General features: G+C 36.2%; 1 protein-coding gene and 1 pseudogene across 2 annotated transcripts in view; one reads left to right on the forward strand and one right to left on the reverse strand.

Moving 5' to 3' along the window:
• Positions 1-3,268, forward strand: part of SMCHD1 (structural maintenance of chromosomes flexible hinge domain containing 1) — a 145,189-nt gene extending 141,921 nt beyond the window's left edge. For both annotated transcript variants that reach the window (XM_036123382.2, XM_078060559.1), the window contains one exon: positions 2,213-3,268. In XM_036123382.2, the coding sequence (XP_035979275.2) occupies positions 2,213-2,237 (25 nt within the window). In that variant the 3' untranslated portion in view covers positions 2,238-3,268. The remainder of the gene's footprint in view (positions 1-2,212) is intronic.
• Positions 3,269-7,459: 4,191 nt separating this feature from the next.
• Positions 7,460-8,048, reverse strand: LOC144379882 (transcription factor Spi-C pseudogene; annotated as a pseudogene).
• Between the last annotated feature and the right edge of the window lie 4,806 nt (positions 8,049-12,854).

Raw genomic sequence — 12,854 nt, forward strand, 5'->3', positions numbered from 1 at the left:
GGGACTTGATGGGAAAATAGTTCTGGTTTTTGTAAAAGAAGAAATCTAGGCCAGAAGCATAATTCTTTCTCTTAAATGTAATTGTACAACTAAGAATCATCATGCATACGAGGGGAGTTAGCAATATGTGAGAGAAAGTCCAAGATAAATAGTAAAACCAACCCTGGAAGATGATTCAACTGAACTTTAAAAAATTTTTAAATTCCTAATTAGATTTTCAGGAATTCTATTCACAAAACTCAGTATATTATTAGGAGAAAGATACAGCCAGGATAAGATAACAGATTACAAATACTGTGGCTGAAATAAAAATTTCAAAGACTAAAGTCAAACTTCCCAGAAAAATAGAAAAAATACATGAAAACAAAGAAGGAGACCTAGAGAACCAATTCTGTTACGAATCCTAGAAAGTAGAAAATGGAGAAGAAAAATACGTTGAAGAGAATTTCCTAGGGATAAATAAAAGGGTCCACTGAAGGCCCAGCACAATGACTAACAAAAGATGTACCAAAACATATTTCATAGTAAAATTTTAGAATATCAAGGAAAGGGGGAGGAACATAAATGTTTCCAGAGAGCAAAACAGAACCATGTTGCCTACCCAGATTTGACACATAGAAAATAAACACAAAAAGTTAACTATTTTTGTTTAGCTTTGTGATGGCAAAGTTTTAGGTTGGGGGTGCCTGGGTGGCTCAGTTGATTAAGCAGCCAACTCTTGGCTTCTCAAGTCATGATCTTATGGGTCGTGGGATCAAACCCTGCATTGGGCTCCACACTCAGCGAGCAGTCTGCTTGAGGATTCTCTCCCTCTGCCCCTCGCTCCACTCGTGCTCTCTCTCTCAAATAAATAATGTTTAAAAAGAGAAGTTTTAGATTGAAAATTAGGTATATTCTATCGTATGGCTTTCTCCCCCTTGCATCCAGTTTATCTTTGGAAGATTTAAAATCAGTTTAAATTTCCATTTAAAAATATGGTTTTGTTTTTTGTTTTTTTTTTAAAGATTTTATTTACTTGACAGAGAGAGACACAGAGAGAGAGGGAACACAAGCAGGGGCAGTGGGAGAGGGAGAAGCAGGCTTCCCGCTGAGCAGAGAGCCCGATGTGGGGCTCGATCCCAGGACCCTGGGATCCTGACCTGAGCCGAAGGCAGACGCTTAACGACTGAGCCACCCAGGTGCCCCTTAAAAATATGTTTTTAAGATTTATTTTTATTTATTTTAGAGTGCAAGCAGGGGAGGGGCAGGGGGAGAGGGAGAGAATCTCAAGCAGACCCCATGCTGAGCCAGAGGTGGGGCTCGATCTCACAACCCTGAGATCATAACCTGAGCAGAAACCAAGAGTCAGTGGTTTAACCAACTGAACCACCAAGGTGCCGCTAAAATTTAAATTACAGGTGTTTTTTTTTTTTTTTTTTTTTAAGATTATATTTATTTATTTGAGTTAGAAAGAGCAAGCACAAGCAGGGGGCAGGGGCAGAGGGAGAGGGAAAAGCAGGCTCCCTGTTGATCATGACCTGAGCCGAAGGTAGTCACTTAACCGATTTAGCCACCCAGGCACCCCATAAATTACTGTTTAATTGGTAATTCTCATTCCTAATCTCTGCCAGTTCTCCATAGATCTTGAACTAATAATTCTGGCACAATCGCAAAAACTGTAGAGCATCTGAAACAAAAGTATCTTGGGGTCCCTGGGTGGCTCAGTCCGTTAAGCATCCAACTCTTGATTTCAGCTCAGGTCATGATCTCATGTTCACTGTGTTCATCTCTATATGAATGGAATTATGGGTATTTTTAAATGTTTTTCCTTTTGCTTGTCTTTATTTTGTGACTTTTCTGAAATAAGCATTATAATTCTTGTTTATTTTAAAATAGTGATTTCATTTAAGGAGAGGGGAAAAGAAAAATGAAAATCTTCAGTTTGGGGGTCTGAGATATACCATTCCAAAGAACTGTGGTACAAATTGCTTAATCTTTATATGTTAAGTACTGCTTTTATTTTGAGGATTTCTCTCTCTCTCTCTCTCTCTTTTTTTTTTTTTTGGCATGCATGTGACAAGTAATTATATACAAGGATTTAGTTAAATGTTTATACCAAGAATTATCATAATTAATGGAACATAGTTCCATTGGATATTTAACCATCTAGGTCTGCTGAGGGAGTTTAGGAAAACTGTGGTACATAAAAATTTATTTTTTCCACATTGGCCAGGATTATAACCAAATCAGATGTGTGAACAATTACTGAGAAGAGGGGGCCATTGGTCTCATGAAGAATGCCCTGCCTTCTGCAGCTCTGTTTCAGAAGACCAAGAGGGTGACTTACCAGACTGATATTTCTGGGGACGATACAACTATCTGGGCATGCATTTCCATGTCAATCCAGATGGGACTGAAAACAGCCATTCAATTTTATGAATCTCACTGGACATTGTGGATTTACTGGAATTATTCCAGTCATCATGCCCTTTGGTTGTCATTATCTTGCAAATGTGTCAGAGGAAAATGTGCAAATATGGCAGTGACTGTAAAACTGGCACATGGCATTTATTAATCCTGAAGAAAAGCGTATGTACTATTTTTTGGTATGATTATCATGGATATGCTAGAACTATTTCTTGAAAACAAACCTTTTTATTACTTCTGTGTGAATTTATTTAACAAAACTGTTTTGTCTGTTGTGTCTAAGGAAAGTTCTAGAGGTTAGATATTTAATTGTAAATATGTGAGGACACCCTTAATGAAGAATTCAGAATAAAAATAGAAAAAGCACAGGTATCTGGGAATTCAAATGTTAAGATACATGAGAAAATGTTAAATTGATGAGTGAATTTGTGACAGCAGTAGCATTTTAAATTTCTAAAGATTTATCCTGTGTATATATATATAAAAAAAGCAGCAGCACCAATTTTTATAAGTATTGTTTGACTTTAATACTAGATGATATAGTCTCAGCCTTAATTCTACATTTTCATTATTTTGTAATTTTTATTACTATTTTTAAAGAGTTAAAGAAGTCGTACACTCCCACATTAATGTAATAGTCTGCTAGAAAGTTGCTGCAAAAACTTTCGAATTGTGTATTAATTCAAGCTAATGTATGTCAATATATATGTCTTTGTGTAAGTCCAGGACTATTGGTTTGTGAAGTTATTTTGTAAGGAAATGCTTTTGGTACAGTTTTGTGTCCCAGAAAATGTGTGTGTTTTTTAATCCTTTCTGAATATACAGTGAGGTTAATAAAGAGGATTGTTTCTTCCCTATTAAATGTGTTTTCCTTTTTAACATTGAAAGCTCTATAAAAGATTACCTTGGTAAAAACTATTACAATATTGATCTATCTTTATAATTGGAAGTCATTTAACTGTTTTGTTGAAGAAGGAAACAAATTGGCAATAATTAAGCTAAAGGAAAGATTGGATTCCTTTTAAATGATACTAGTTCTTACTAGTTAAATGATAGTGCTAAAAAAGAGTTCCATCTTCCAAATTGTGTATACTTTTGACTGTATGACTTAGTTATTTACAAGCACTATGAAATGGGTGAGATTGTTATTTTTTAGTACGTAATTTTCAAATAATACTTGTTAGTAAAAAGGTTGCATTTGTGTCTTTTTTATACTGTCAAAATATCTTCAGTTATATCAGCTAAATATTTTCATGGGATCATCTCTTCCTCTTCATGACTATGTAATTATATTTGTAAAATTATGTTAACTTAAGATATTTTTTTGCAAGTCTGTTGAACACCTAGTATTTCTTTTGACTCAAAAAGAGGTTGCTACTTTTCATTATCACATATAGGTTTAAATTTAGGAATAGATCGGTAGCAACATTAAAATTCATTGTAGGACATTTGGCCTTAAAATATTACCTTAAATATAAAGTGATGTTTCTCCAAATCTGGCTTTGTGCAAGCAATTATTTCATTTACAGATTCATCAGTAACCTGAGTGTGAAGATATCTTACTGTTTGAAATTAATTCCCTTTTGGAGAGTGATCAAATTGGTGTTACAGAATCACCTATCCCAGCAACAAACAATTCGTAGTATAGACAGACATTCTTAATATATTTTATGTTAGGAAGCCTAAATTCAATATAAAATAATGTCTGATAATATAAAATAGATTCCCAGTATTCTGATTCTTTAGACATGCTCCAATAAACAAATGTGCAATAGAAAATATTAGTAATTATATCTCCGTAAAGTACTGTATTTAAATCTTTGCAAATAGCATTTGCATACATTTACCTTTCTCACCTGTGTTTCTCCCCCACAGTTTTTTTTTTTTAAGATTTTATTTATTTGGGGGTGCCTGGGGGGGGCTCAGTCATTAAGCGTCTGCCTTCGGCTCAGGTCATGATCCCAGGGTTCTGGGATTGAGCCCCGCATCGGGCTCCCTGCTCTGCGGGAAGCCTGCTTCTCGCTCTCCCACTCCCCCTACTTGTGTTCCCTCTCTCGCTGTGTCTCTTTCTCTGTCAAATAAATAAATAAAATCTTTAAAAAAAAAAAAATTTTGTCAGAGGGAGAGAGAGTGGGCACAAGCAGGGGGAGTGGCAGGCAGAGGGAGATGCAGTCTCCCTGCTGAGCAAGGAACCCCACTGCAGGACTTGATCCCAGGACCCTGGGATCATGACCTGAGCCGAAGGCAGACGCTTAACTGACTGAGCGACCCAGGCGTCCCTGTCACCACAGTTACTCTTAACTCTATTTTTTAATTCTTGAGAGAAATAGAACATTGCATCTCATTTTTCTGTATTTTTATTTTAGTAAGTTTTATTTTAAGAAGAATTGTGTACCTTGACTACTTGATAGTCCATTGGTGTACTTAAATATAATTGGAATTCAGTTTTAGACTTTAAAATAGGAATAAAACAATATAGAATGAGACCATTACTTATGTTGTGCTAGAAATTAAAGACAATATTTAAAAACCAGGGGAATCTTTGTATTCTTATATCATTTAGATATGAGTTCTGTGATATATTTAGTGATAAACGGTTAGCAAATGCAGTGAAAAAATTTATTTCTGTGCTTTTATAGACCAGAAGTATGTTTTTGATTTGTTAAACTTGTTACGTATTTCCTCTCTTCAGTAGTTTTGCAGAGTGAATTACTTCTTTGAAGAACTGACAAGTCAATCATGGATCCTTTTGTCAAATACTAATGAAAAATCAAAAGAGTCGTAAACCAATCAGATCGGGGCGCCTGGGTGGCTCAGTTGGTTAAGCGACTGCCTTCGGCTCAGGTCATGATCCTGGAGTCCCAGGATCGAGTCCCGCATCGGGCTCCCTGCTCGGCAGGGAGTCTGCTGCTCCCTCTGACCCTCCCCCCTCTCATGTGCTGTCTCTCTCTCTCTCACTCTCTCAAATAAATGAATAAATAAAATCTTTAAAAAAAATAAAAATAAAAAATAAACCAATCAGATCTGTTTAAAAGTAATATATTGAGCTTTGGCTACATTTGTATTAAATATTCAGGTGCTAATTGCCTAATATTTTATATAGTAGAATTTAGATTATTCGATAATATAGAATTTAGAATGGAATGCGAATTTCATAAGATATTTATAAATATGAATCCTGAGATGATTCAAAATGTAAAACCAAAAAGTTGGCCTTAGTTGTTTGAAATACAGAATGATTTTTATTGCAACATTTATAAATTCATTGATTTAGCAAATACTTACATCTGCTGTTTTGCAAACCAGTGTGTCTAACTTGTGGCAGAAGATAATAGCTACCAATTAATGAGTAACATGCTGAATAAAACATTTACATGTTATTTACAGAAGACACAAGATTAAAAACAGATTAAAAAGATGGAAAAGGATACATCATGCAAACAGCAATCACAGCAAATTTGGAGTGATACTAATAGACAAAATTAAAACATGTTTTTAGAGATAAAGAGGGACATTTTATAATGATAAAAGGGTGAATCCATTAGGAAGATATAACAGTTATACATGCATCTAATGACAGAGTACCAAAATACATGAAGCACAAACTGACAAATGAAGAAAGAATTCAGCAATAATAGTTGGAGACCATATGCCCTGTTTTCAATTATGGATAAAACAACTATACCAAACACAATAGAAGACATGGACACTATAAACCAACTAGACTTAACAGACATCTAAAATATAGCACCCAATAACAATATATATTCTTCTCAAGCCCACAAGAATATTTCTCATGATGACCATAGACTAGAGCATAAAACCTTTAAAAATTTAAAAGGACAAAAAATATGTTCTCTGATCACAATGCAATCAAATTTGAAACAGATAACAGGGAAAACTGGGAAACTCACAATATATGGAAATTAAACAAGACTACTCCTAGGTAACCAATGGATCAAAAAAATTTTTTTAATTATGAAATATTTTGAGATGAGTGAAAACACAACATATCAGAATTTATGGGATGCAGCTAAAGCAGTGCTTAGAGCTGTAAATGATAAAGAGAAAAGATCTCAATAACCTAATCTTTTACCTTAAAGAGAAAACTAAACTTTAAGCAGGAAGAAAATAGAGGTTAGGGTGGACGTGAATAGAATGAAATAAAGACTAGAAATACAAGAAAAAAAGGTAATGAAACCAGAAGTTTTTTGAAAAGATCAACAAAATTGATAAAATTTTGACCAAGAAATGTAGTTTTGACCAAGAAAAAAAGAATATACTGAATGGAGACAACAGTTGACTCTTGAACAATGTGGGGATTAGGAGCACCAAACCCTGCCCCCCCACACACACTTTCAAAAATCATAAAACTTTGACTCTCCAAAAACTTAATCACCTATTGTTGACCAGAAACCTTACTGATACCCGTTGATTGACACATTTTGTGTGTTACGAATTACGTACTGTATTCTTACAATAAGGTAAGCTAGAAAAGAGAGAATGTTAAGGTCATAAGGAAGAGAAAATATGTTTATGGTACTGTAGTTAGTATACTGAAAAAAATTTGCATATACGTGGACCCACGCAGCTCAAATTTGTATTGGTCAAGGGCCAACTTTATAGTAGAATCAGAAATTAAAGAGTGACATTACTACTAACCTTACATAAATAAAAAGGATTATAAAGGAATACAATGAACAATTATATGTGAACAAATGAGATAACTTAGATGAAATAAATTCCTAGAAAGATACAAGCTACTGGAACTGACTCAAGAAAAAATAGACAACTGAATAGACTTATACAAGTGACAAGATTGGATCAGTAATAAAAAACTCACAAAAGCCAAGGCCCAAATGGCTTTACCACAGAATTCTGCCGAACATTTAAAAGAGTAATACCAACACTTTTTTTTGTAGATCATATGCTATTTAATAAAAGAAATAATGAAGTTCATTCTCTTTTCCTTTTTAGTATTTGCTTAAAGAGAAAAATCTTGAAATTTGCAAGGATTTCTGATGCCAGGAAATCATAAAATGTAAGAGAATATTTAGCAATCAGGGTGGCTTAGCTCATGGCAATCAGCATATGTCCAACTATGATTTGCATTCCACTTCCTCAAGCTGAGATATCCTTGCTTAGGTTGAACATATTGTGAGTATAAGATCTCTTTTTCTAAGAAATAAGATGGAGTCTTTGGATAATGGCCTCAGTGAATTGGTAAGTTAGCTATCTCCAAATTTTGGTGATTTCCCCAGTTCTTCCATAATGTCTCAGTGCTCTAGCCATCATCTGGTAAGTCATGGTCTTCTGGTTGTCTTTTCTTTTCCACCAAAGTTGGGCAAGTTTTTCTTTGTTTTGTTTTTGTTTTTTAAGTAATCTCTATAAAGCTCAAACTCATGACCCTGAGGTGAAGAGTCGCATGCTCTTCTGACTGATCCAGCCAGGTGTCCCCTTTCCTTTGTTTTTTGATACAAACAGACACCTTTGGTTTTATCTACCCACTGAATATAAAATGCCATCTCAGGATTACACAGAGATTCATGAAGGTATTCAAACAGGTGGAGCTTCTTCCTGCCTTTGCTTCCCTTTTGCTGGAGAACAACAGGTTGTACTAGCTGGTTTTCAGGAATGTTTAGCAGACAATAGGATCCAGACAATAGGAGCCATTAAAGATTATTCACCATGACCAAGTGGGATTTATTCCTGGGCTGCAAGGATGGTTCAAGATCTGCAAATCAAGCAATGTGATACACTACATTAATAAAAGAAAGGACAAGAATCATACGATCCTCTCAATAGATGCAGAAAAAGCATTTGACATAGTACAGCATCTTTTTTTTTTAAGATTTTATTTATTTATTTGAGCGAGACAGAGATAGCATGTGCAGGGAGGAGAGGTAGAAGGATGCTTAACCGACTGAGCCACCCAGGCACCCCTACAGCATCCTTTCTTGATTAAAACTCTTCACAGTGTAGGGATAGAAGGAACATACCTCAGTATCATAAAAGCCATATACGAAAATCCCACAATGAATATCATTCTCAATGGGGAAAAACTGAGAGCTTTTCCCCTAAGGTCAGGAACATGACAGGATGTCCACTCTCACCACTGTTGTTCAACATAGTACTAGAAGTCTGAGCCTCAGCAATCAGACAACAAAAAGAAAAGGCATCCGAATCTGCAAAGAAGTGAAACTCTCACTCTTCACATATGACATGATACTCTATGTGGAAAACCCAAAAGACTCCACCCCCAGAGGAATTCAGCAAAGTGGCAGGATATAAAATCAATACACTGAAATCAGTCACATTTCTATATACTAACAATGAGACAGAAAAAAGAGAAATTAAGGAGTCGATTCCATTTACAATTGCAACTAAAACCATAGGATACTTAGAAATAAACCTTACCAAAGAGGAAAAGTTTCTGTACTCTGAAAACTATAGAACACTCATGAAAGAAATTGAGGAAGACACAAAGAAATGGAAAAACATTCCATACTCATGGATTGGAAGAACAAATATTGTTAAAACGTCTGTGCTACCCAGAGCAATCTATACATTCAATGCAATCCCTATCAAAATACCACTTACTTTTTCACAGAGCTGGAACAAATAACCCTAAAATTTGTATGGAACCAGGAAAGACCCCAATTAGCCAAAGGAATGTTGAAAAAGAAAACCAAAGCTGGTGGCATCACAATTCCGGACTTCAAGCTCTATTTCAAAGCTGTCATCATCAAGACAGTATGGTACTGGCACAAAAACAGACACATGGATCAATGGAACAGAATAGAGAACCCAGAAAAGGACCCTCAACTCTATGGTCAACTAGGTGGAAAGCATATCCAATGGAAAAAAGTCTCTTCAGGGCGCCTGGGTGGCTCAGTTGGTTAAGCGACTGCCTTCAGCTCAGGTCATGATCCTGGAGTCCCGGGATCGAGTCCCACATCGGGCTCCCTGCTCAGCAGGAAGTCTGCTTCTCCCTCTGACGCTCCCCCCTCTCATGCTCTCTCTGTCTCTATCTCATTCTCTCTCTCAAATAAATAAATAAAATCTTTAAAAAAAAAAAAAGAAAGAAAGAAAAAAGTCTCTTCAACAAATGGTATTGGGAAAATTGGACAGCCACATGCAGAAGAATGAAACTGGACCATTTCCTTACACCACACACAAAAATAGACTCAAAATGGATGAAAGACCTAAATGTGAGACAGGAATCCATCAAAATCCCAGAGGAGAACACAAGCAACAACCTCTTTGACCTTGGTCACAGCAACTTCTTCCTAGATACATCACCAAAGGCAAGGGAAGCAAGGGCAAAAATGAACTATTGGGACTTCATCAAGATAAAAAGCTTCTGCACAGCAAAGGAAACAGTCGACAAAACCAAAACACAACTGATAGAATGGGAAAAGATATTTGCAAATGACATATCAGATAAAGGGCTAGTATCCAAAATCTATAAAGAACTTATCAAACTCAACACCCAAAGAACAAATGATCCAATCAAGAAATGGGCAGAAGACATGAACAGACATTCTTCCAAAGAAGACATCCAGATGGCCAACAGACACATGAAAATTGCTCAACATCACTCGGCATCCGGGAAATACAAATCAAAACCACAATGAGATACCACTTCACACCAGTCAGAATGGCTAAAATTAACAAGTCAGGAAACGACAGATGTTGGCAAGGATGCAGAGAAAGAACCCTCCTACACTGTTGGTGGGAATGCAAGCTGGTGCAGCCACTCTGGAAAACAGGATGGAGGTTCCTCAAAAAGTTGAAAATAGAGCTACCCTATGACCCAGCAATTACACTACTGGGTATTTACCCCAAAGATACAAATGTAGTGATCTGATGGGGCACCTGCACCCCAATGTTTATAACAGCAATGTCCGCAATAGTCAAACTATGGAAAGAGCCCAAATGTCCATCAACAGATGAATGGATAAAGAAGATGTGGTATATATATATACAATGGAATATTACACAGCCATCAAAAAATGAAATCTTGCCATTTGCAAAGAACTAGAGGGTATTATGCTAAGCAAAATAAGCCAATTAGAGAAAGACAATTGTCATATGATCTCACTGATATGCAGAATTTAAGAAACAAGGCAGGGGATCATAGGGGAAAAGAGGAAAAAATGAAACAAGACAAAACCAGAGAGGGAGACAAACCATAAGAGGCTCTTAATCTCAGGAAAAAAGTGAGGGTTACTGGAGGGGAGGGGGGTAGGGGGATGGGGTGGCTAAGTAATGGACCCTGGGGAGGGTATGTGTTGTGGTGAGCACTGGGTGTTGTGTAAGACTGATGAATCACAGACCTATACCCCTGAAGCAAATTATACATTTTATGTCAATTAAAAAAATTAAAAATTGAAAAAAAATTTTAAAAATCATACTTTAATGGAATAGCCTTCTCTAACTTGCTTATTTCACTTAACATGTTTGTGAAATTCATCCACATTGATGTGCGTATCAGTAGTTCATCCATGTTCATTGCTGTATGGTATTCTATCATACCATATTGTATACGTACAATTTATTCATTTTACTTTAATGAACATTTGAGTTGCATCCTGTTTCTGACTGTTAGAAACAATACTCCTTAGAACATTTTAATATAAGTCTCCCAGTGTACATGTACAAGATCTTGTCTATGTTCTATATCTAGGGGTGTGATTGATGGGTTTGAGGGTATGTGGACTGTTCAAATGTAAAAAGTAATGCAGAACTGTTTTCCAAAGCAGCTGTTCCAGTCTATTCTCCCAACAGCAGTATATGAGAGTTTCTGTCTGCATTCACCCTAAATAGTGATTGTTGTCAGATTTAAAAATTTTTGTCAATCTTGTAGTAAGTAATGGTATCTACATCTTAGATATATTTTTTTATTATGTTAGTCACCATACATTACATCATTAGTTTTTGATGTAGTGTTCCATGATTCATTATTTGCATATAACACCCAGTGCTCATTACAACACGTGCTCTCCTTAATACCCATCTTAAATATTTGGTATTAATTTGCACTTCCATGATATTAATGAAGTTGAGCATATTTTTTTATTGGCCACTTGAGTTTTGTCTTTTGTGAAGTGCAGATTCTAGTCTTTTGTCCATTTTTCTGTTGGATTGTCTTTTTCTTGTTAATTTGTTATTGTTGATTTGTTAAGTTCCTGTATCCATTCTTTATCAGATACATGTTGCCAACATGTGAGAAGACCTGGAGGAACCCAGGAGAGCTTCAAGAACAGGTGAAGACTCCAGGGTCTTTCATGTGGAGTTAAAGTTCTCCAGACATGGAGAAAATCCCACACAGAGGGAACAGTTTATGCAAAGATTGTATTTGTTGAAGGACCTCCAATCAGCATAATTAGAAAAGGTAAAAAGGAGAAAGAACCACTTTCCCTTCTCAGCTCTCCCCAGGCAAATTAGATTTGCTTCTGGATTTAACATTCTTAGTTTTAATGTGGATGAAACAGATTTGTGTGTTTCTCCACTTTGGGCTTTCACTATGCTCTTTGAAGCCTCATCTCTGATAAAATACAACATATTTCTGGGCAAGAGGGAGGCGGGAAATGAAGGGAAACCATCCTCTTTAAAAAAAAAAAAAAGAAAGAAAGAAAAGTTGTTTTTGTTATCCAGACTTGCTCCCTTACAATTTTTGAAGTACCCTAAAGAAGTGTTTAAAACTCCAACCTAAAGAGATTATTAGATTATTCATAATGAATCCATCCTTCAGAGAACATAATTTATTTGTATTTCCCTGGGCATCATTTAGGAACAGCAAGCAGTTCAAAGCCTGAGATGGATTTTCCTCTTATTTGTTATTTCTACAGTTGACAGATCTTTTTGGCTAAGCAGGGATTTGGCAATGTTGGGTTCTTGATTCCAGCTTTTTCAAAGTACAGTTAAGGAAAATTGTAATTTTGAGGTGACATATGTTTGAAACCTCATTTGGCCCCTATTACCTCATTCATCAGAGCAAGAAGCAATCTGGCTGGAGATCACATGCTGTGGCCCAGGGAGAGGGTGACTCTTATTTTGTTCTCCGACTGACTGGGCCTCAGAACGGGGTGGAGAAGGACCGAAAATAGTCATTTCTTGGCTGCACTGGTCAGGAGGGAGGACCTCTCTCACATGGGTCCATTTACAAGTGAGAAAGAGAAACAAGGTCTCTGGAGGTTGGCCTCACCAGTTACGGTGGATATGATGTGAACAGAGTTGGTTAAGGCCCAAGGAAAACTTTACAGAGGTTTAGATTTATTTATTTACATTTGTTCAGAGATAAAACTGAAGTGTATGCTTCTGTTCTAAGTTTGAGTTTTCAACTTGTTTTCAAGTTAGCATCCCCAGATCCCAGTTCTCTCCCAAATTTAATGCCACTTTCCTCCCTATGTATAAAACGTATGTTAATTTGTTCAACTCTTATG

This window comes from Halichoerus grypus, chromosome 13, assembly GCF_964656455.1.
Source record: "Halichoerus grypus chromosome 13, mHalGry1.hap1.1, whole genome shotgun sequence".
Classification (NCBI taxonomy): Eukaryota; Metazoa; Chordata; class Mammalia; order Carnivora; family Phocidae; genus Halichoerus; species Halichoerus grypus.